The sequence below is a fragment of the Trachurus trachurus genome, assembly GCF_905171665.1.
Source record: "Trachurus trachurus genome assembly, chromosome: 7".
Taxonomy (NCBI): domain Eukaryota; kingdom Metazoa; phylum Chordata; class Actinopteri; order Carangiformes; family Carangidae; genus Trachurus; species Trachurus trachurus.
The window spans coordinates 23009670-23035143 of record NC_139901.1 but is presented as its reverse complement, the minus strand read 5'-3'; the positions used below and the strand labels follow the sequence as shown (position 1 = coordinate 23035143).

At 42.4% G+C, this 25474-nt stretch overlaps 2 protein-coding genes across 3 annotated transcripts in view; both read left to right on the top strand.

Moving 5' to 3' along the window:
* Positions 1–4378, top strand: part of LOC310989273 (uncharacterized protein) — a 42222-nt gene extending 37844 nt beyond the window's left edge. The window contains exon 9 of the mRNA XM_083976278.1: positions 473–4378. Within this exon, the coding sequence (XP_083832404.1) occupies positions 473–1078 (606 nt within the window). The 3' untranslated portion in view covers positions 1079–4378. The remainder of the gene's footprint in view (positions 1–472) is intronic.
* A 1983-nt stretch (positions 4379–6361) lies between these two features.
* Positions 6362–25474, top strand: part of slc2a4rg (SLC2A4 regulator) — a 38213-nt gene continuing 19100 nt past the window's right edge. For both annotated transcript variants that reach the window (XM_083976288.1, XM_083976287.1), the window contains exons 1-2: positions 6362–6799; positions 8119–8357. In XM_083976288.1, the coding sequence (XP_083832414.1) occupies positions 6536–6799; positions 8119–8357 (503 nt within the window). In that variant the 5' untranslated portion in view covers positions 6362–6535. The remainder of the gene's footprint in view (positions 6800–8118; positions 8358–25474) is intronic.

Sequence of the window (25474 nt, the reverse complement as noted above, 5' to 3'; positions counted from 1 at the left end):
TCCTGCCCTGTCAAAATAGGTCAGGTTACAGCACAGAGCAAGCTCTGTCAACACATGTGCAATCTACTGTGCACACACCCACACAAGCCATGCTCACACATCAAATTAGCAGCATCATATGTTTGCTCTCATGTTCACATGTTATCCCTTTGTGTCTGGCAGACATACAGACAGATACATAAATATATAAATATGATAAATATTCACAGCTAACTCAGGAATTGGGCCTCAAAGGAGGAGAAGAATGACACAGTGTCTGTTCATTCATTCATCCATTCATTCATCAGTGCAGTATAAAATGCGTAGGTTGAATCAGCTGCTGCTTATAGAAACAAGGCCTGTGAATGAAGCAGAGTAACAGTAACCGTCTAGTTCAGGAGCTGTCACCCATAGACGGTAGGATCGAGTTGAACTGTAGTTCAGTGCGGTTAACTGATGCCATATCCCTCTCTGCTCCTGTGTCTGTTCTCAGATTGCAGACACTTACTCCATCGTGTGTAAAACTCAGAAGAAGAAACCTCCTATGGAAAACAACGGAGCAAAGACCCTTCCGCGCTCCTTCGGCGGCGGGGAGAGAGGAAACGCAGGTTCCAGGGGCCGAGGCAGAGGAGTCCAGGGCCAGGCGCGTTCCCAGGAGGAGCCCTGCTACGAGCCGGTAGGAGACCGGTCCTGGCCCTCATGCGTAATGGCCGAGTCCGACCCGGCGTATGCCACTATTGACACCCACCGGAAACGTGAGCAAGGGGGAACCAATAGCAACACAGCTGGGGGTAGTGCCACTCTGAAGAGAAAGAAGCAGCCGGTGCCGCCGCCGCCACTGCCGCCACAGCCGCCGCAGCCGCCGCAGCCGCCGCCGCAGCAGCAGCAGCAGCAACAACAGCAGCAGCAGCAGCAGCAACAGGCAGCACCAGCGGCACCTCAGGGCTCAGGACCTACCGCCCCGCCTGCCAGAGGAATGCCTGGTGGGGAAAACTTCTACGAGACCATCAGTGATGTGAAACAAGGGGCCAACAGCTCCAGCACCACCACCATCTTCACCTTCAATGACGGGATGGAGATGTACGTCACGGGCCTGTAGCTGGCTGACGCACAGAAAAGGCCCAGAACCCTCTGGTACAGAGTCATGAAAGGGATCTTTCTGTTCACCGGTCAGCAGGTTGCTGTACAAAGATACAAGGCCCTCTATAGACAAACAACGTGAGGATCCATTTTGTGTTGACATCAGGTACAAACAGGGTCTTAATCCAGGTTCAAATTTCCCTTGATCGGTCTGTACTTCAGAACCAGCCTAAGCCTAGTCCAGCCCAAATATGGACCAAATACATTTCAACAAAGGAAAAAAAAAACAAAGAAAAGAAAACTGGAATATACATCTTCAAGTTACTGTGTCACTGACCATTACTCACCTGTTTGTGCATCATTTTCCATAATATCTTTATTTTTATATGAACACTGTACTCTTTAAAGAGTATGTGGTGTAACTCACAATCTGAGGAAAAACACACTTTAATATTATGTAACAAAAGAAATGTGCATGCGTTGTGCAAACTCAGACACAACCAACTCACACCTGAAGTGGGACAGTAGTAGCAAGGAAGCTGGCTATATTTGGAGGCACACCCTTAGCTATTGTCACCCATATACGCACACATATACTCACACATGCCTCATCTTGGAGGGACTTATGTAATATACGCAGAAGGATGTCAGAGATTTGCGGTGCTTAGCTCTCACTAAGCAAACATTTGAAACAGGTTCTCTGTGCCGACTGGCCTATTGCCTTGCAGAGAGCCATACGGTGCTTTGTTCAAACATAGGCCTATCATTTGTAGGCTGGTTTAAGCATGGAGGTGAACGAAGACTATTGTTTCACAAATGCCCATCAATGTGCCATCACCGTATTAGTATTTACCAGTAACAGCCCTCACGATGACTAGTAAAAGTGGCTTCTGGGCATTAATGTAAGCTTCACGTACATTATTAGATTAGGTAATAATCCATGCTCAGATTTGACAAACATCTGTAGCCAGAGGCATTGATGACACACCCCACCCAACACAGCCCTACACAGATACACACTGACTCGGCAGAGTCATGCAGGGTAAAGTCAGGTCAGGGGCATTGAGTGGGTTGTGCAAGCGTTTCCCCAGAGTGATATGGCGGATAGATTTCACAATGGGAGACCTTTACTGTATTACTGGGAGAAAGGAGAGAATACATTTTTCAAAAAAAATAAGGAAGTGAAAGAGAGCCCAAAATAACACAGGATGCTTCATCCTGGACAGTTAATGTATCATGTCTGTTGGGCTCTGTAAACATCTGATTTTATGACCATTGTGATTTTGCACTGGACAGCTGCAGGACTGGTTGGCTTAATTGTGCATTAGCATGCTGTAAAAGGCGTTTCTATGGTCTCAAGTCATAGCCAGAGCTCAGCAGACGTAGGTCTGCTGGTTGAAATAGCAACAGGAGGCTTGGACTCCAAGAAAAATAAAGAGCTGGGCACAAAAATTACCAGCAAGTGTCCTTTGGAAGGTTGCCCCTCGCCCTCTCCCCACCATCGTCTCCAGCCTCTGTTCTCTTCCATTATAAACAATGTCTTTCCCATGTAGCTTTGGGGAACATTAAAACAGAAAGAAGAGGGAGAAAACAAAACATTAGAGCCTTAATAAATGGGCATAAAGATAAGGGATGAGGAGGAATACAATCTGCTCACAGGCTGAGAGATGAGGCATTAGAATGAGCTCACTGTGAGACAACCATGCAAAGAGAAAACGGGTTTAGAAAGGTTAGTAACATTAATTTGTTAATGCTACTGTGTCAAGAGAGGATGTAAAAATAAATGCACTCTGTATTTTAAAGCACTGTTTATTTTTTCTTACCTACTGACAATACCATTGGTTAAATAGCTCATGCCACTGCCATGAAAACAGTACATTTATGTTGTTGGTGCAATTTTTCCTGCTTGATCAAAAAAGTGCATGCTTCGATGTGTGGAGATGAAAACAAATATTGTGGTACTTAATTGATCTCTTGTTTGTTGATCTTTTTCTGTTGTACTTTTTTGCCATGTGATGCAAAGCAGCAATCAGTTTTTCCAAAGCAACAACTTGGAGGAGGAGGAAGAGGAGGAGGAGGAGGGGAAAGAAATAGGGTTGAGCGTTGTTTATCCTCCCCTCTGTGGGAGCGAGAGAGAGAGAGGAGAGAGAGTGATAGAGGAGGGGAAGGGAGACGAAGAACAGCTAACAACTAGATGAGGACCACCGCAAATGGACACACAGATCCAAAGGACCCTCCTCCTGCCAACACTGGGTTTGCGTGCGTGTTCACACACACACACACACACACACACACACACACACACACACACACACACACACACACACACACACACACACACACACACACACACACACACTGGCAAGCACACACTCTGCAACATTGAGCCATGTGCGTTTCCAGTTTAGGGGAGGAAGCACATTTTGCTTCCACTTGGTCAGCCCTTGAATACACTCCCTCCCCCAGCTGTGTTCATCCTCCAGTAACCGACACAGACCTCTCTTTTCTCTGCTTCACCTCGCTCCCTCGCTGTGCTGGGGAGGGGCCTTTGATGTCCAGTTCTGAGGGACTCAGGGAATGATATGGGGGTTGGGGAGGGGGGGATGCAGAGGCTCTGGGTCAGGCCAACCCCAGGCTGATATCAAGGATGAACCAACGGCTCAACTACTGTCTGTTATGAGAAATGGCTAACAGCTGAGACGCTTTACAAGCCCTGTGGAGGCTACCTTTGGACAATACTGGCTGGAAATCGCTATCACACTTAATCCTTTTTCTCTGGCTGTCACTTTACGTGTCACATTTTCTTTATCCTGAGAGAAAGCACTGATCTGATATATTTTGTTGAACACTGATTGAGACAGATGTTCATTGCACAAATACAGTATGATGATGTAAATGTGTATAATACTCTGTTGCTGTTCTGATGTTGTTCCAATGTAACATACAGTATACAGTATATTTGTTTAAAAAAAAAAAAGATGGTTACAGACACATTGTACTTTGTGGATGCAACATGTTTCATGCTTTCCATGCAGATACAGATGCTGTTTGTTAATTGTCTTCAGATATAATTATGGGCCAATACTGCTGTGACAGCTGTAGCCAATGTTGTATGTTCTTAAAGCACAGGGTTTAGTTTAAAAATAGTAAATATAATAAAACATAGTGACAGTGCAGATATGCAAAAGATTGTAATGTTTTATATTAACCTTCATAAAATATTAAAGTGAGTTTTTACTTTTCTAATAAAGTGGCACATTATAAAGTGTGTTTGTCGTTTGCCTGCAGTCTTATTGCTTTGCACAGGGTAACAAACCAGGCAGCATTACAGCACCAGTTGTTAGGGCTCTGTGGCAGCGTCACAGTAATAATTGTAACTTGCAATAAATGCAGTGTGCAGTAAAATGGGTTTGTGTAAAATTAAGCAATAAACTAGAGTGACTAGGCTCTGCAGACAGGTTAGAAATAGGTCAGATAAAGGGACATTCAGATGTCTCCAACGACTGAAATAAAACAGCTGTTTTACAATGTTTGGGAATTTTGTGTTTCTATGAATCTTTAATTCTAGGGGAAGAAAGTTGCTGAAAAAAAAAAGTCATACTAAATATACAGAGACAGTCTAGTCTGCTCGATATTGTGACAGGACTAGTCAAAGTGTATCTACAGGAAGTGGATGCATTAAAAATACACAGATAAATGTGGAAATCTTCCTTTTGAGAAGCATTCACTGCAATTTCCCTAAAATGTAATGCAATACAAAAGCAATGTGTTTCTGTCAATTTGTCCACTGTATGATATAATCAACTCACATGCTGGATCTCAAAATTGTCTTAGATGTAAATCAAGTGCACCCATGTGACAGTCATAAAAGTGTATTTACTGCAGTGCTTTCATTTTGGATTGCAATATTATGCACAGGGAATCATGATATTGTATCGAAGTAAATACATGATCAGGTCCTTAGTAGTTGCTCTTCTTCACACATGACACCAAAATAAATTCTCCTATATAAATAAATGAATGCACATTCATACAATTCAAATTATGATCATATCATGTTTCAAAAAAAAAAAAAGTCAATGGGCATAGTCTTACAGGTTTGTCCAAAACAGGCAAACAAACCAGGGAGGCAACAGTGCAAACAGTTGTCGGGCAGAATAGCAGAATATTAGTCGAGCAGGCAGGCACACAGGAAAGAAATCTGGCAGGTATGAAGGTCTTGAGAGCTTGGCAAGCAGTATGAAGACAGTCTGACAACTGGTGTGTGGAAACAAGAATGTGTGCTTGTGCTACATACTGTAGTGAGGGGATGATTAGGTCAATTGGAGCAGGTGAGGGGCGGGGTGGCCAGTAGACTGGAAACTGGGCAGAGGTGAGTGGCTGGGTTAATTTTTAAATTCAGTGTTATGTATTCCCTCTATATATAGCTGCCAGGAACTGGCCATTTTGCATAAAGATTGCTTTTACTTCTATACTTAAAATGTCACTAGTACTTTGTGTTGGGGAACAGGCTTGCTAATTACACAGCTATAACTGGTTTCATCTGTTAATACTGACTAATTTTCATTAAACATTGCTTTGGAAAGGTCAAGGTTGGGGCAATCCTGCATCTACCAACAAATGATATTGAAAAGTAGCCTACTGAGTTACATTATTTTAACCAATTTCACTTTTAACCTTCTCAAGTCAAGCCGTCTATCCATAAATACACTGGTTTCAAAAACTCTCAGTACTTCTTCCCCCACCGGTTTTTGTTTCCATACCCTATTCATTTATGTAAAAGCATAACAAAAACAACACTTTTAATAATCAGTTGGGGTTTCTAACTTGTGGTGGAGTAGACGATCTGTCTTTGAGGTTCACTTCCTCGATAATAACTCGCTTATAAAGTTAAGATCATAAAACAGGAGCCGCTAAATCTTCATTTGATATGCAAACACGTAAATGCGCAGTTTGTCGCTGGGGCCTGCAGGCTGTTTTCCCTCTGCTCTCCCCCACCTCCTCTTCGCTTGCCTTGCAGACCGGCACGTCGTCGACAGACACCGGCCGGTAAACTGTAGGGCACGCCCCCCCGTCTCTTCCACCCACATTACGTGGTTTGGAAAAAAACGCGATTGACAGGTCGGCGGCAGCCAATGAGAGGCCGCCTCGCCGTGGCTGCGTGCCAAAATGTAATGTTTATGTATGCAGTAAACCAATGGGAGTGAAGCTGAGGGGGCGTGGCATTCGTTTGGAGGAAAGAGGCAAAACAATCTTTTATCCTAACCGGGCGGCTTTTTGGATATCCCTGGGTCGTGGTGGTGGTGGTGGCGGCGGTGGAAAACTTTACATGTAGACTAGAATAGAAGTTAAGACACAGACAATTCCTATCAACTCGCGACAATCCTGATAAATGTATCTAACTCCAGCAATTTGCACTAAAATCTATAGAAAGCTGGTTTTCTTTCTTTAGTCTCCACTCAACCCCGTCTGAAAAATGGATTCCAGATATATTTTGGAGAAGTCGTCGGTTGGGACGAGGGTCGGTGTCGGAGGAGGGGAGCGGATCCGCTCCGTGCTCCACGACACCCGGGTGCCCACGGTAGAAAGAAACGGTCCCATACCGGCGTACACACACGGTCCAGTCCTTTACAAATTCGTAGTGGACGTAGGCTCAGCGTCGGAGGTGACCAGCAGCGAAAGAAGCTCTCTAAAAGGGAACGGACTGTCTCCAGGTGGTCGAATATTGCACATGGAAAAAGTAAGTGTCGTTTAGTCGTGTTAAGTGCGCACATAGGACTCCATTAGGCCGGTAAAGTCAACTGTGCAGCCAAGTAACCACATAGATATCACTGAGTTATGTGACGTCAAGCCGTCGTTACACTGTATTTTTTAAAAGTTTGACAGTTACAACGGCTCACGCGGCGTTTTTATGTTGTTGTTTTTTGGGGAATTGACGGTTGAATCTGACTTAACGGTCACACGAGACTGAAACTACTGTGTATAATGTTGCGTTGTGAACTGAACACCGCCTTTAAAAAACAAAACAAAACAAAACACAGCAACAACTCGTAACCCACGTCTGGACAGGGTTTGTAATTTCACCGACTGCTGTCAAAATGCTTCCTCGCAAGTAATTACGTCGTATCCAAACGGCTTTAAATGGCGGCTCAGTCTATGTGCAAAGTTTACAGAAAAAAAGGGGGGCAGGGACTTGTAACTACGAGCTGAACCCCCCTCCCCCATAACTTCAGGGTGGAGCTACAGCGAGGGCTTCCTGGCTGCACAGCGAGGCCCGGCTCCTGACACACGACCCAACTAAAAAAGAGGTGGTAGATATTTTCTAAGACCCCCCCCCTCTCTTCATGCTGCAGCTGATTGTTTGCATTGTGCTTTAAAACGTGCATTGCATGTTGTTGTTGTTTTTTATTGCATTACCTTGTGTGAATTTGTCTCTCTCTCTCTCTCTTTGCAGGGTCAGTTTTATTCATGTCAAAATAGGTCCAAATTGACCCGCCCCCTCCCACAACAACATCAAATATGCCATAGACCTCCAACATCAAGCTATAGCTTGATTGACAGTTACTCAGCAGCTTTAATAAACATGATTTCAGTAATCTTAAAAGCAAAAAAAAAAAAAATCCCAATTGTTACTAGATTTGGCTGGTCAGATGTGGTGATTTGCAGTAACAGTAAATTCAAAGTCTTTAACTTCTGGACTGAAAAAGTAAACCCCAGAAACTTTATAGAGACCAATGTGTGCCCTAAGAAACTACAAATTTTATTATTCAAATTTTTTTTAAATTTAGACTCAGTGATTCATTGATGATATTTGAAATAATCGGCAGAATAACTTTTGTTTACAAAGTAGGTTATTGCATTGATCGGTCAGTCTCTTCAGAAGGTGGTAGCTTTCTATTTATTTATCTATCAAATAATTGTAGTATTATTGGATAATAAAGTTTTTTTTCCACCTGTGGCTGCCTTCTTTCCCGCTGGTTTCAGATGGTTCATCTACAGTGGGAAATGACAATACAGATGTCATTGATGACTTTAATGTGTTTTTGCCCTGTTTTCTAGACTGGCCGAGGGGACCAAAAAGACACCGGTTCCACTGGGATCCTGAAGAGGGCCAGTCCCACTCACTGCCCAGGCGTAAACGGGCAGTCACATGGCGGCTTCATGCATTTTGACATCAGCAACCCAGGGAAACACGCAGAGCTGGCCAACAGCTTCAGGGCAGCACAAGTGCAGAACGTACCACCGACAACTGAAAGACAACCCCTCCCCTCTTCTCACATCCCTGTCCCCAGAAACAGGTACAGTGCAGCTGCTCATATGCACAATCATCAACCGCTGTTGTGGCTTTATCTTTGTTTTATTTGTGCTTTTTGCTGTTTTGTTACATGCTAAGTGAGAGAGATAAGATAACAGCTCCGGGCAATACAGTCATTTGATGGGATTCAAAATTTGGCTTGGCATTAAAACGTGAGCTTAAGGCAGATGTGTAACCAGCCCACTGGATTCTGGAGCACATAGTCAACTACTAGACCTATTTATGTGTGCACAGCTCCATTTTCTGTTATGCCGAATCGATGAGTTAATTTGGCACTGAATTTGTGGTGTTTAAAACAATCATCACATTCAGTTTTTATACTGAACTCTAAACCAGTGTTCCTCAACACAGAGTTTTGACTAGAAGTGGAATTCACCCTCTGGCTACAACTGTACAGTGGTTTGGGCATGAATGGTGTGGGGGTGTACTGGTCAACTGACCACATGTTTGGTGTTCCATCCAGAATAGTTTTGAAATATGCCCTGAGAGAGCCAGAGCTGGAGAAGAGGCCCAGGATTGCCCAATCACAGAAGGAAAAGAGAGAGAAAGAATGGGATAGTGACAGTACTGTGTTGTGGACGGCTTTCAACAGGCATTTCAGTGACTTGCTAAACTCGTTCTAAGCTGAATGGCATCCAGGTTGACCCTCTTTTCACAGGTCAGGCTAGGGGATGTATCAGCATGATGTCCTCACTGCATGTGAGGCAGGGCGACGAACTTTGTTGTTTGTTGTGTGTTGTTTGGCGTTGGACGTACAGTGCAGTTAACGTTTGGTCCAATTTGTTTGACATCATTTTTCAAACACTCACACTCAGACACATGTTTACGCTCAGGACATTCTTTGATAGTCCTAGGGCAATCATGTATGCACATGCACTCTGTTTCACACAGAGTAAGCAGAAAAATACATCCAGGGACAAGCCTAATGCGCTGATAAATGATTATGTAACAGTAGAGAGGACTGGGAGAGGCTGCAGGCGGTACCTAGGCACTCTTTCCTGTCTTCTGCTCAGCTATTGGTTACTGTCTGTGTTAATTTGACGCTTACACATTACCCCGTGGCGGTACAGTTGTATTTACAAACTTGGCAGTGCTTTTTTAAAGATGCATGGAGGAAGTAGGAACCTATGCCCTTTTCTGAGCCACAGTGGATGATGATTTTAAAATGTCAGCATACTAATATTTTATATCTAGATAGATTGCAAGCCGATATAAGTCAGAGTACAACTGCTAAGAGTGTGCTCAATAGAGGGTGTCCTATGTGTTCAGGGGGAAATACCACACTTACTCCTTCCCTTTTTTCTCTCATCACGTGAACTTCACATGATGCAGGTCATGTATGATGTGAGGGAGGCTCTCGGGGGGAGTATGCAAGACTGGACATGCTCTTGAGCCAAAGTGATGTTGAGCCTTTTGCTCTGTGAGTGGGTGTAGTGTGTATGCATGTTCTCCCACTACAGACAGAAAAGCGGTCCTTCTCACCTCAGGATCCACATCTTAACCACATATGAAACACGTCTTTTCCACAGCACGCCGCTATCACAATAACAAACTCTGCATAGAGAGCCGAAGCGGAAGCAGAAGAGAAGCTTACCGTGGGACCTCAATTCGGAAAAAATCTCTATGCAAGTGAATGGGAGTCAAAATTTGATTTCGTGATCCGATTGAATGCTGTCATATATGACCTTAACTTATTTAAAACATCTGGTTTTATGCCAAACAAATCAGCAGTTTGTCGTAACACAGCAACGGAATAATTTATTTTGTGTTTTTTTATATTTTATTTTATAATGGTTTTAAATAGGTAGAGGCCATATATTTTTCTCGTGGCACAATTCAATCGGATCACGAAAAAAATTTTTGAGTCCCGTTCACTTACATGGAGATTTTTTCGGAATTGACATCCCATGGAGAACGTCACTTCCTGCTTCCGCTTAGGCTCTCTATTGACACTGCACAGACGCTAAAAGAAGTTGCATAACATTATATAACAGTGTGGTCTATTCGCCAGGCCTCTGTGTTGCTCCATTGACCTTTTCAGATTAAAAACATGTCTTTTACCCTGCTTATTGGTGACAAGAGGCTCTCCTCCCCTCCTTCACAATCAGCTGTCTTTGCCATTATTCACATTTTACTTTAAATCCTTTTAGTATTCACTGAATTAGGTGAATGCTCTTTCCAGCCCTGACTGTTTATTCAGTGCATGTGATGTTTATCACAAAAGACAAAAGCACTTTTAAAAGTGACTCGGGCTGCCACATAATTCCATAAACAGTCATTTAGTTTCACCAAGTGGCATAGTTATACTACATTAATACACTTTTAGATGACAGTGTGATGCAATGACAGTATTTTTCTCCAAGCAAGGGTCACAGTAGTCGGTCTGCCCATACCCTCCCAGTTTGTTCGCGCATCTGTGCATGTGGGTGTGACTGATTGTGCATTTGCTGCACTCCGTGCCCTGCTGTGGATTGCCAAATCATTCTCATTTGCTCCCCACCAGTGTTGGTAGTCCCACCATTGTGTTACAGGATGAAATATGTTTAAAGAGACCTTAGCTGTAAAACGGTTACAACCACTGTATCACTCGTGTATTGTTTTGTCAGGTACAACTTTCAGTGTGTTCACACCTTGCATTGTCGGTTTGCAAATGCTGCAAAGTAGGTCACAATCCTTTCGACAAGCCTGGGCAAAGATCTTGGAGGAAGAAAGAGGAGTAACTAATACATTCACTCCCGCACACACTTTCTTTAAACATTCAAACCTACACCGTATATTTTGCCCTCCCACCTATCTTGTCAACCCTGACTCCGTGTGTGTGCGTGTGTGTGTGTGTGTGTCTCTTTTCCTTGTTCTGTCTCTGATTAAGACTCTCTTTCACTCACACCCGTATAGCAGAGCTCGTTCTACCTGTCAATACTAATCAGTGTGGGATCCAGCTCACTGATAACAGAACAAAGACCAGTCTGAATGAGAGAAAAAAAGGTGGTGTGACGAAACGAAGAGGGGACGGGGCATTTTGTATTGATGCAAAAAGCTTTTCTTTCTTATCTGTCCTTGGTCAGGTACACTGTCACCACAGCGGGGCGGCATGAATAGAAAACACTGAATCGGCATAAACAAGACACCAGAGCAAGTGACTGCAGTGAGGGGAGTCGGTGGTGGCGGGGAAGAGACGGCTCTGTTTTTAACATAATTATTGCCCAGCCTTTGACTCAGCCTGCTAAGAGTCATCGGGAGGGTTTAGGCAAAGGCAGGCAGCGCACCATCCCCCTTCGACCACCCCACCACCAATTCTCTGCTCCCAAAGGAGACATTACAGCCGGTTGTTGAAGGTCAGAGTCAGAGGAACAGCTACCAGCCCCCACTGTTGTCTGGGTTGTCTAACCCACTTCCAGACTGCTGACATGGTCTCTGGAGTAGACAGCACTGCTCCTCTCTCAGGTGGTTATTTTATGTGGTATTTCCATATAAACCATATTTTCTTCTATGTCTTTCAAGCCAGTGAATCATTGGTTATAAAATTGAATTCTATACAGCATTTTCATATCTTCCTATAGCCTTTTTCCCGCCCTAGACCATAAGAGGTTAAGGCGCTTGCACTGACACATGCAGGGGTGAAAGGTCGACCTCAATGAATGGCGTTATGCAAAGGGGGGTTGGTGGCGGTGGTGTTAGGGTGGGGGGTCAGATCAGGACACGTGAGCAGGCATCTCGGCTTCTGGGTCAACCATAGGATCTGGTTGGCTGATGCATAGACGATTCATAACTGCAGAGTGTTGTAGCTCATCATTTAACTCTACAGCTTGTAATCAGCATGGAGGAGCGAGGATGAAGTATCAAAGACATTTTCAAAATTTAATTTGAGGGTGCAGATTTGCACCAGACTCTGAATCATTCAGTTTGAAAACAGTGATGAGGACCTCCAGGAGAAGCTCTGGTTAAATGTGTGTGTGTGTGCATATGTCTGTTTACAATGCCCTAATGAGAGTTTAATCATCTGGTATGCAGTGAAGATGAGAGATAAAAATCAATTTCATAAGTGAAGAGGAGAGGAGGTGGCAAATGGCGATGAGGGAATGTTTTTTGCAAAGAGATTGTTCTGTTTACATGGACAAAGTTAGAAGTGGCTCCAGCATGTCATACATCGGTTCTGTGTAACATTATAGATCCTAACATACTTTTTCATGTGTAGTAGTCTACATGTACATTTGCCCTCCGGTGGGACCCTAGGGGGCAGAGAAAACAGGAAACACTTATCAAGATGGAAAGAAACACTTGTTGCATAGCTCTGGCACTACGGCAGTAAAATGCCTTATCACTTGCTCACCCACACTAATAGACACTTACTGTACCGAACACCTCCTGTTCTTTCACAGTAGCATTCAGAGATGCCACAGTCAACTGTCTTTCCCTCTCTTCAGTTGGTCTTTCTGCCCCTCGACCCAGCTCTTCATACCGACACCAGCTGCTCTGTGGCTTCCCCCTCTGTTCTCCAACTTCTCCTCATCTTTCATCATAACCCTCCCACAGCTTTTCTTGATCTTTCATACAAGTATTACTGCTCCCTTTGATATCCCTCTCTCCTTGTCTTTGACTTATTGGCATGCCTATAAAAGAATGAATAAATAAACACTCAAAGTACAGATACGTGAAAAATGTACTTAAGTACAGCACTCAAGTAATTATGCTACAACCCTGGTGGTGGCGTTGAAGTCATGCAACTGAGGTTTATTTCTATTCTAGCCTAACGTTAGCTTTTTTTGTGACATTTCTGAACATTGGGATTATCGTTAAGATTCATGAAAGTGGTGCTCATTTGTGAAGTTTATTAACAAAACATGTAAACATGAAACTTTTCTTCATCTCAGAGCTAATTTTCTAAATTAATCCAATTTCCAACGGCTTCTTGTCCAGTGAACCAGTGTGACATTAATTTTCCAGTTGACATGGACAAACAATTAAAAGAGGAACCACAGTGCTGCAAGGATAAGAATCACTGTCAGAACTTTCAGAATAAAATCAGAGCAGAAAAAGATTGCAGAGATTTGTGGTTTGGGTGTTTTGTGCAGAATTTAAGTAACAGTCCCCGACCCCGCCTCTCCTTTTTGTGTGTTTTATCTTCTATACATCCCATTTTCCGTTTCTCTTGGCCTTTTGCCCTCGCCCCCTTTGTTGTGAAGGACGCAGGCTAAATCCTACTGCAATCCAAAGGAGATGAAGTCTTCTGAACAATGCTGATTCTCTCTCTACCAGGAAAGATTATTCCATGGTCCTATACAAAATAATGTCACTTCTAATCTGCCTTGCGTGTGTTTGTCTTTCTCTTCAATCATCCCTTTTGTTTTTCCCGCAAACACTCATAAACACACATCTTCAGTATATATGTGACAGTGTTTAATTTCCACTAACTTTTAGTTGAAAAATGACAGCATACTCATCACTGGAATGTTCACAATGTTTGAAATCACAAATTTGCAGACATCACACTCAAGCCAAAGTTTGATTTTTAGGTTGGAGAGCAACTGTTGAGCAAGTTCAAAGCATCAGTTTTCTTAAAATCACACAGATGATGAGATAATCTAATTATACATTTAAGACCTAGATTTTACGCTTATCTTTCCTGTTTTATTACCTTTTGCTTTGGCAAATAAACCAACGCAGCCCAGAAGAAAAATTGTGAATGTATACAATGCTCTGGGGAATATGCTTCCAAAATCAGATCATTGGTGGTTGAGAACAAGCTTTTTAAACTGTTTTCAAAAAGTCCTGTAAGCTTTTACTTTCAGGGTTTTTGCCTCCTCCTGCTCTCAATCACTGTACTTATAAATATCCTCACATACAAACACACACACTCATGCACAGTGCCTTGCACAACTCTATCATAAGTCATCCCAGTCTGTTGATGACAAGCAGTGAAATTCAGTCCAGACTGCAAACAGAAAGAAGTCTGAGAAATGGCTAATACTTTGTGCTGTGCAGAGCTGAATGTCCGACATCTGTTTTGATGTCAGTGCTTTGCTTTTGTATTAGTGCTCAGCATTCATTTGCATACGCTTTATCTTCACTGTCTTTGTAAGAAACATATTTTAGCCTAATATCTTTGTTTTGAAATAACTAAAAATACTTACATACTCTCATTCATCCTTCCTTTACTTGTAAACATTTAACTGTTGCCAGTTACCCTCTCCTCTCCCTTGCTCCACCATTTCCTCTTCTACCCCTTTACTCCGTCTGTAACCCAGGACACATCATGGCTACCTTCATCTCACTATGGCAATATGCAGGACATGGCAAAATACAGTTCTCACTGGGGTTGCTGACTATATCCTGAATAATGTCAGATGTCGATGATCTCATTTGTAATTAAAGGATTACCAACTGTCCTGTCTTTTAGTTAAGTTGTGTGTGTGTGTGTGTGAGAGAGAGGGAGCTGTACTGAACATTTGGCAATCCACTGGATTCACAGTTAAGTAATGTGGGCAGTGACTTTCCAAAATGCCTGGCCCTGCAAGAGATTGGGTAAAAATCAAAGTGTGAATAAAAAGCCGAAACTCTGCAAAGATTGAACAGCTGCTATACTGTTAGCAACTTCATTAAAATACATTTCAAAACATTCAGCTCTAATAAACCATTGTAAACAGCATGCCACACCCAGCTTGCTAAAACCAGTGGGCCCAGTTCCTAGAAACCCCCTATGCTCTGTGTGTATCCTTAAGTGTGTATGTGTGTGTGTGTTTATATGCACATCCTTAACAATAGAGCTCTGTGGGCCAGGATAATGACTTATCCTTGTGCTCTCTAACAAATAGTGCTGGAGGACAAAACAAGCAATAAAGTAGCTCTAGAAGTGAACGGATTAGTGGTATTTTCTTTTCTATCCTCCTCCCCCTTTACTCTCACACTTAACATACACACACACACTTTTCCTTCTGTAGCCATAGTGAGGTAGTCAGGTTTCATTTGACGCTGGTCTGCTAATAATGTTGTTCTCCTCACACCTCAACAAAGTGTTTGCTCTGCTGTGTTGAGCCTGTCAGTAATATTTACACATGCAGCACAATCATAAAAGTTATCAGGCCCCTTCACCGTTTCACATTTTATTAAGTCACAGTCTTTATGCTAAAGTGATTTAAATTATTTCTTCCTTCAGTAGTTCTCGTTGAATACCCCACAGTGACAAATCCAAAATAGAAATGTAACTATTGAGACTAAAAAAAATGTGTGCTGTCTTTTGATTTCATTTTGCTTGAAGAAACAACTGTTTGTCATATTTACTTAAAGTTAATTATTAAAACAAATAGTTTACTATTTGATGAATTAAATTATTGTTAGAGCTCAATTTTAAAATTATTTTTTATTTTTACTTAAGTTTACACTAAAAAGTTATGAAAAAGATTTAAGTCTCGCACCCAGTGTGTATCATGTGAAAAGGTGTTTTGGCTAGGAGAGGTTTTTTGAGTCGAGTCTCTTTAAACAGGAGCAGACAAACACCCCTGGACTTCTCTGACCGCTGCCAAGATAACGTGGAGATTTCCGGCCTGGGGAGAGGTAGAAAGTATCCCTGCTTAACTTTAGTGTAGGTGGCTTCCAGCACCAACATGCCACTGCATAAAGCACTGAGTGTGTGAAGCTGTTCAGTCAGGTGCAGAGCAGAGCACTGGTTACTGCCCAAATAACTCAAGGAAGTCTTGTAGCTGTTCCAGGACATGGGAACACAGAGATTTTTTACAATGTGTGTAATTTTCTCTCGTCTCTGATAGGATGCATTTCTACCAATACACTTGTTTTCATTTTGACGCGCAAATGTTCACTTATTACACAATAATCACTAGTGTCGTAGTCTCTCAGAGCTTTACATATTTCATTTGTCTTGCTTGTTATCAATGCTAAAGGGAAATGCTGATCTTTAGTGTCTTTTCTAAACCCTTTTGGTTTTCCTTGCTCTTGTCTGATCTGCCTCAATCTGGTTATATTTATAATCTGGTTATATATATATATATATACAGTATATACACATATTATATATATATGTGGGTGTGTATACTAATTTTGTTAACACTGTGTTTTCTTCACCATAATTATACTGTGAGGAAATGGTGGAAGACCGAGGGCGTGAGAGAAAGACCAAGAGAGTGAGAGAGAGACAAAGGAAATCAGAAGTATAAGACCAGTAAATGCAAAATTTGTGACTGTCATCCCCGTAAATTATTACAGCTGGTGTAGCATCAAGATGTCCCACTTTCAGCAAAATCCATTCGCTATCCATTCCACAGACTTGCCCTATGTTGCAAAGTCTGCCATTAAAGACCTAGAGCTTAAGACTTCACTAAAATTCCAGTTTTTACCTACTTTTCAACAGTTTTTATGGCACTTTACACTCTGCGTCGCCAATATTATAACCTTTATTTATTCTCAAAGACCATTGAGGAAGGTCCTCATTTACAATGGGGTCGAGAGAACATCAAATACAGCAAAGAAGAACAAGAGTTTACATAAAAGAAAATATTAGAAAACAGGTAAGATCAGTGAACACAGTCAACACAAACACAAAAAAATCCCTCAAACATTTTGCCCATATACATATATGATCATCACATCCACATATCTTAAATGTAGCTTTCTAGCACTTTGTTTAATTTACTATTAACACATGGTAAACATTGCTCAGTTACAATATATAATATAAACAAGATGGTAGTTGTAGTAAGGTGTAATTAAGTGGCCACAACATTGTCCTGTACTGTGAGGCTCTCAGACCAAGACAGAGAACGAAGGGGAGTGAAACAGTGAAAGTTTAAGACACCACTGCACTGTATTGAGGAACTAGGTAGTGTAATACATTATATATGCATGTTGAGCAGCAGTCTCTGTCTCTGGGGGATATCATGTCAAATTCCCTTACATTTGATCAGATTTGTTAGAGATGTAGATGCAGTAAAAGAGGCATGTGGTGCCAAGTACGTGCATGTCTACACGTCTTGGCTGTATGAATGTGGTGTAATTGTTGGCATTTCTGAAACTGGATCTGATTTAAGCCTCTGAGGTCTCACTAGCTTAACACAAGGGTCCCGTCTACTCTCTAAACAGCATTAACCAGTCTTAAACCTTGCCCTAATGCTAACTACCCTAACTGCCTACTTCCTCTCTGCTTAGGTTTGAAAATGTTGAAAAATGTTTTAGAACATGTGACAATATGACGTTATCTTCATCAGCAGATTGAATTTACTTAGTTGGCATTGACGTGTAGATGTTTTAACTTTCATTCTGCAAAGATTGCAGATGTATCATATTTAATATGCAAAAGCCTCAGCCTTTTATTGTGTTTTGTTGTGTGTGTCCATAAGTCAGATAGTGAAGAGACTTGGCTGTAGACAGGCCTGACTGTTCGACAGAAAAACACTTCAGTCACACAGGGCCTGACTTTCCCTGGGCCAGGGCTGCTGGCTGTGTCTGGCAAGCTCTCCCATCTGCTTGTTTGTCTGTTCAGGAGAAAGAGTCTGCCCTAATCTGACCATTGCCCGGCTTTGGCCTTGTTAAAAAATGTCCTACTCTCACAGGGGGACCAACCAGTTGCATCCAACAAACAGTCAGTCTCATCCTGTTCAGTAAAACTCGGCAATCACATTTCACAAATGATAAAATGCTATACAATGTACTGCTATGTATAGCAGTATGTATTTTCTCTGGGCTGGGTTATTATTTCAGAAGAACAGTGGAAGATAGCCACAGTTCAGACTTGAACCCATAGGACAAAGCCTACATGTTATGTGCTTTACCTGGTGAGTCACTAGGGCCACCCATAAAGCAGTATGGTTTAATATCACCTCAGATGTCTCATGGATGAGCAGCTCTCTGTCTGAAAGTAGATGCTCTGTTTTATCATCTTCATCTCTCCAGTGTTTCCATAATGTGCTCTTATTGCCTCCATTCGTCTTATTAACTATCCCATTGCTGGCGCAGCAGGGTGATAGAAGGGCCATTTTCCTTTCCATATTCCCAGTGGTGTCACTGCCTCCTCCTGTAGGATGGTGAAACTGATACTTTGGAAAGAGGTGAATGGCTTTTGTAGGCGCTGGGCCAGAAGATCGATTGGGAGTCTAGAATTTTAAGTTTTGTTTGTTTTTGGTTTTTGCTATATTATTGGGTCATGTGCAGTGAACTCTGATTGGTCCAGTAGGTGGCCAAGGATGGGATAATGCACAAGGGCTAGCCTACTCACCGACTTGAGGATTAGAACACTTGAACAAATGAAATATATTAATTTATGAAAATTAAAATTACAAAAATGAAAATGTCGATAAAAATGTCACTTTGGGCTACCTGGTTAAATAAAGGTTAAATAGATATACATTAGATTCCCAACTCAGATGTCTTCTTTCTTCTCAATAAATACCCAGGCTCTTTGCACCAACAGGCATGCACAAATATTTTTAGTTAATGTACTGTTAAATGCCTGCATCAAATTCATTAAAAATTTTTTACAGTGCACCAACACCCGGTTAATAATGGTAATGTAACTTCAAAGAAATTGTACATGTAAATGTCACCACACCTTGTGTAGTGCTCATTGACTCTATTATGGTTAAAGCATTCACGGACTTTCATAGTTTAGATTACAAGTTTGTTCACATTTTCATATAACCCATAGACGTTGGATTCTGATACTGTAGATGCATGATAAGTGTGCCAGAGCTTTCAGACACTAAGGTGTTAGGCAGACAGATCGGTTTTTGTTCATAACTTGTGCTGAACGAGCCCAGGCATCACATTTTTAAACTGAAGTAATAGTGTAAGCTGCTTTATCTGAGCAGTCAGTCCAACTCAGTCTTAAAATCAAACCATCATCCGGAGGCTCCGTCACTCTCTCAAATCTGCAGCCAAACCACTGTAGTTTTCTACACCTTTAGCACTTTACTCGTCTAAGCCCCCAGCTCTATCACTTTCTCTCGCAAGAAAAAAAAGATACTGATCAGTTTATTTTACTGGCTTGAGGCTTTGTCTGTCTGACGCTGGCCTGAAGATATTTGGCTTCATGGGAATAAGTAGAGCAGAGTGGCTTTGGAACAGCATTAGTTTGCTTTTGCAAAACACAGGAAACCAGGCAAAGGCTTGCTCTGGCTTGTGATGGCAGGAGGGCAAATCTCAAGAGCAGGCGAGGGAGGGAGTGGGAAGTGAAGAATGAGGAACAAAATAAGAGTATGAGCACTGCAGAAAGAGAACTGACCACTTTGGGGCTCTCCAACATTTTAATCTGCGTCCCATGTTTCAAGATGTTATTTTTCTGTTTTTGTCGGTTCCCATCTTCCTTTTTATATCTATTTTTACCCTGTTTTTCACTTAACTTGCTTCATGTTTAAAGGAATATGTGCTATGACACTGTCATTTTCTCTTCTGTTTTCATGTTTCAATCAAAAAAGAAACAGGCTTAGGTGATGATGTGTAGTATTAGCTGTTCTTAGTTTATGTGATCTTGTTTTTATCTTAATATTCACTGAACAAACAGGTGGCTCTATGACTCAGGATGACTCAGGAACTCAATAAAATATCTTAGTTTATGTACAGTATGTCGAAAAAAGGAATACAAATGTTTTTCACTGAGAAAGTAAAAAAAAAAAAAAAAAAACCTACTTGGCTGACTCCTCTGCCTCGCTGCATCAACTCATGACTCAAATGAAAAAGGACAAGCATTTTGATAAGGAAGCAGTGTTTTCATGCAGAAGAGTCTGTCTTGTTTGCCTCCCTGTGTGGAAGAGGGGAAAAATACTAAGGCCACTGCTAAAGAGAGACTGCCCTTCATTCCCCTAGCAACAACATTGTTATTGGAGGGGATGGACAGAAGTTACAAGGGAAGTTGCTATAGCTACGCGTTAATCTTTTTGTGTCGTAGCCTGAAGTGACAGTGGGGTCATAAAGTAAGGCACTGGCAGTTGTCAGCCAGTTTGACCAGAGAACCTTTGTGGATTGTCATCCATGTGTTAATGCTGCATTTGAAGACCAATTTTAGTTTTATTCCACATGTTTGTGTTCTGTTTTATAGTGTTGGATGTGCAAGCAATATTTTTTTTATGATTTTATGTCTTTCATTTATATTTTTCAGCCGGTGTTTGCCAGTACTTGGCACACTCGCACTGCAAATGTAATGACCCACAATTTTCCCATGTCCAGCTATTTCCACGAGATGTGGGCACGCCGTGCAAGTCAAGTCGGTGCGTCATGATCCTCTCTGTCGTCAACCAGTTAATTGCTTCTGCTGTGTCAGCATTTTCTCACAGTGGATCGTGCGTTACGAGCTTGACTCTAATCTTGAGGTTGTCCATACAGGTTAATCCCGTCTCAATAACTTGTGAGTATGAGTATGTGTATATAATTCTGTTTCTATGCTTTATTATGACATATAGAGCAGAAGTGGGGAGTCAGACATGACAGAGGGAATCATGCCCTTTCCTTTCTGTCTATCCTATCCTCTATTATTTTGCCACAACAAAGCTGTCCGTTGTTTGTGTTTGGTCCTAAGGCTACAGATTGCATTCGAGGATCAAGAGAGAGAAAGAGAGGGCTTTTTGTCCTGGTTCTGAATAGCCTTACACTCACAGCCCACATTAAAGAGACACGACTCCTGCCTAACAGCCTCTCCCTCTCCAGGGGGCTCAGAGCCTGGGGACTTACATAAGGGGCAACATGCGTATACGCTGCACAGCAATGGCCGGGTTACAGAGATGCTCACACATACACACACAGTGACTGATGCCTATTTACATGTAGAAATTACATCAACTACTTATTTCTAAAACATACAGCCATGGCAGAAATACCAAAATAAGAGGGTGATCAGGACAGAGGATGAAGAGCGGGAGGGGTGTGCAGCCAGGCATGTGTTGGGTCAAGGGGCAGTCTGTTTACTACCAGTCTTGACTATCTGCCTGCAAACTGAAGGAAGTGAGATAGGGAGCGAGGGACAGAGGGCGTTACGTAATACAGTGGAGCTGAGGCACGATGATGGGTGACGGAGGGATAGTGAGACGGAGAGCAGTGGGTGTTCTATTAATAGTGGGTGTGGATGGGGCAGCTGTCGGGGGCTGCACAGCAGGCAGACCATCATCAACACCAGCCTGGTCAGTTCTAATAGCTTCAGTTGTCACAACATTGCCTTATTATACAAGACATCCCGGTTTGACTTCATTGTACCATTGCCTTTATTTTTGACTTTATGTGTGTGCGCTGATAAGTCACATTTTCAAAAGCCTCCATCTCCGCCGTTATCACTCGGCATGCTTTAAGATAACAGGCTCGCTCGTCTACATAAACAGCGCACAGTCCCGTTTCCTTTTAGAGCCAATCACGGTCCTTTGAGGCCTAAATAGGCTGAAAGAAACCAGTAAAGAGAGATGCATATCAGGACATATGACAGTAAAGAAGAATGGTTAACAATTGTCATGTGGCTTTGTGGTTCCCGTGCCTTTCTTCGTCAGCCTCCCTCACATTCTGAGTGTGAATGAGGATGAGCAATGTGAGCATATGTTTAAGAGAGGAATTAAGGAAAAGCTTTGCCTAAGGGAGCGTCTATCTCATGACATTACTCCTATTTTTGGTGAGCATATCTCTGCCGCTCTGTGCATTTGCATTTGTTTGTGTTCAGAGGAGATAATGAAGAGAAACAGTTTAGGAAAAAGAAAAAAAAAGCAATGTGAAAATGCTGTCAGTATGTGCTGAATGTGTATCCAATCATAGCTCAAACAGAGTGGCGTTTGAAAGTTGGTTTTGTTTACGTGTGACAGTGTTTTCCAGCTTTTTTAGCTGCCAAGGTCACACACCAGTCTTCATGCCAATGCGAAGCACACACACACAGCCGCTCTGGATATCAAGAAACTGGCACACATGCATATGCATACAGTTCATACAGAGACACACAAATACACCCTGGTGCCTGTTTTGGGGATCATGTTGATCACATATTGGATGGATAAGTGCTATTTAAAGAGACCACCTCCAGGGCTCTGGGGGAGAGCAGAGATTATTGTTGGCAGTGTACAGCCCTCGTGAAAACTAGACCCACCATATTAAACTCAGCACATCTTTGAAATCATCCGGATACAAAATAGATAAGGTTTTTGGACAGCCATCTCAAAACAAAGTAATCTACTGAGACTTTCCACCCTGTCTTCCTTCTTTCTCTTGACCTTCTAAAACTGGTTTCCTCTAAGCAGCCCGTGACACACAGGTTTCACACAGTCTCTTTAGAACGAATCAATCGTCTGCTGTACCTGTAGACTTGGAGAGTCGCTGTAAAATGTTCATAGTTTGCTCTTTCACAAACAGCAAACAGTGTGTGTGTGTGTGTGTGTGTTGGGGGGAGGGTTGGGGGGTGTGTGGGAAGTCATGTTCTGGTAAACACAGTCTTAGTTTTGCCAAACAGGTGGGATACACATGGCGATTAGATTAGGTTTGGCTGAAAAACAGATGAAAAATCTAACTAAGGAAGGTCAATACACTACCAATGAACATGTCAAGTTTTTTGTGTGCAGCCTCACTGGGCTGCTTTTTTTTTTTCAAATTTCAAGGCAGCTCCTGGAGATTTCTACTGGGCTGGTAACTAGAGCAGAGGTGCTGTGTTAAATATAGAGGGAAGGCCCGGTCGTCTCCCCAACAACAGTGGAGAGCCCACTACAGTACTGGGTGGGGTTAGTGCCAAACAGCAACAGGGTGGTGTCATATCACCATTTGCAGTATCAGAGTCCAACTTTCCTCTTCGGTCCCGGTGTGGGAATCCACATGTTTTTGTTGGGAAATCTCAAGAATCATCTCACAAAAATGCTCAATCTGATCCTGGATTTAGGGATGACGCAATTGATTGGCTGCCAATATTGATTGGTTGTTCTTTTGTTAGAAATACTGATCAGTAGACGAGTTGATGCTTCTAGTCACCAATCACCTTAAACTGATCACCTGTGATTAATGCTCAGGTGCAACGTGACAGATCACCAAAACAGAACAATGCCTGCATTGTATTGAACTTTCACAAAGTGTGTGTGAGACACAGTGCATGCTGACTATGATTGGTGTTGCTTTTGTATTGCCCAATCCCATTCGTAGATTATTATTATTATTAGGGATGGGCGAGTAAAATCGGGCCGATACCAACCTTATTTCAAAGTATCGGTACTTGTAAAGGCTGCTGATACCAGCCGCCGATACTCAAGGCAAAAAAACAAGTTTCTTTCGTTAAACAGGGTTTCCGCTCCTTAATTATTACCACTGCTTCAGAATCTGGTCAGGGCAGACACAACCAGTTACCATTACTTTGTAGCTAAATAATAAACCTCGTTAAGTGTCTCAACCCCGCTTGCTGGCGCTCGGCTTATCAATATACAACGCCGAAGAGGTTAATTATAAAAGCCCAAAAGTTTAACACCACATGACCTTTTCTGTGTACGTATAATCTCTTCCTCTCCCTGCTCACATTGATAAACACACGACGATGATGCTGCAACCGACGTTGTAAATCAAATTATCCAACGTCTCTTTTTCTCGCTGGCTCGCTCCCACCACTGTTCAAGATGATCTGTCATTATGTTAATTGAAATTTTATGTGTAGGCTATATATATTATATATATCATATTTAGGCTGGGCTATATATAAAAGTACAAGTACAAAGTACACAAGTACACATGGTCAAAAAAGGACTCATTTTGATTTAGTGCAGGATGGTCTGTAAAGGTTAACCTTTAATGCACACAACACACCAGTGCTTGGATATACATTACTTTCTCCCGTTCTACGCATGCAGCTTGCTGTCACTACTTGTCTCTTGGCTCAGATTGGTAGTCTCTCTCTCTCTCTCTCGCTCTCTCTCTCTCTGTGTCTCTCTCTCCCTCCCTCCCTCCCCCCCTCCCTCTCTCTCTCTAGCTATGTGCCTGGGCCTGGCTTGTTGACTTAAGCTGGCCCATGTGTTGTGCCGCTGCCTGAGGGGAGGGTTCTGGGCCTAGTAGGCAAGGCCAATACAAGTTTAGGGAGGAAGGAAGGTGAGAGGGTGTGTGAGTTGTGTTTTTTTTCTTCACATGCACAAATGAGTGAGTGAGTGAGTGAGTGAGTTTGTGTGTGCTTGGGAGTGAGTGCATGTTTTTTTTAGTGCTTGTATTTAAGTATGCAGAATGCTCCAATCAGAGACATCCACAAACGCTTGTACACACATTCACACCCAGAGTACAACGGGGCTTCCCTTCGAGGCATAGTACCTGTCTCATAAAACACATATCTTATCAGTGACAGGGTCTGTAAATATGACAGCGTATGAGTTGTGTCACTATTCTACCTTAAATTCCTCACTTACAACACAGTCTTTATATGTGCCTACTGCCTACACATGTTCATCTGCGTATATGGGGGAGGACTGTTATGTTTATCATGTCATCATTAAATTTACTGCATCCCATAAATGCATCATGGGCGGACTGTTTTTGTAAACATCTATATTTGGGGAGTCAAAAACCAAGAAACCCCAAAACACCCTTCCCCTTTCTCACACACCCCCACACACACATACATACACATACACACAGACCAACTTTGTTGACAAGAACCTCTACTCTCCAGTGGCCTCTCTCTGGCCGCTAAATAAAGGCATCCCTAGTTTAACATGCTCCAAAATAAAGCCTTGCATAAAAAGATGCAGACAGATTTACTGTTGCATCAATAAAGTCACTCTTTAGTCCGCCCTCCACTCCCCCCAAGTTTTATAGCTCCATAGTAATTTCACAGACTGACAGACAACAGATGATAGAGAGAGGAGAGGATCATGCCATTTACAGTATCTGATCCGCAGGCACTGATCCGTTCATCAGAGTGAGCAGTGAACAGGAATGACAGGGCCGTTATTTGTGCGAGCTGCTTTTACGATGGCAGAATCTGGCACCCGTCTGCATCTAACCTGGTGTAAACAATTTATATCAAAGTCTGATAGCAACAGTAGATTAGCTTTTCCACTGTCAGCAAGAGTGCGAGTCACTCACCAACCGGCCCTCTGTTTTTAACATGCCATTAGTGTTTATTGTATTTATTGCTTAACAAACGCACACATACAAACACTCGCACCAGATGTA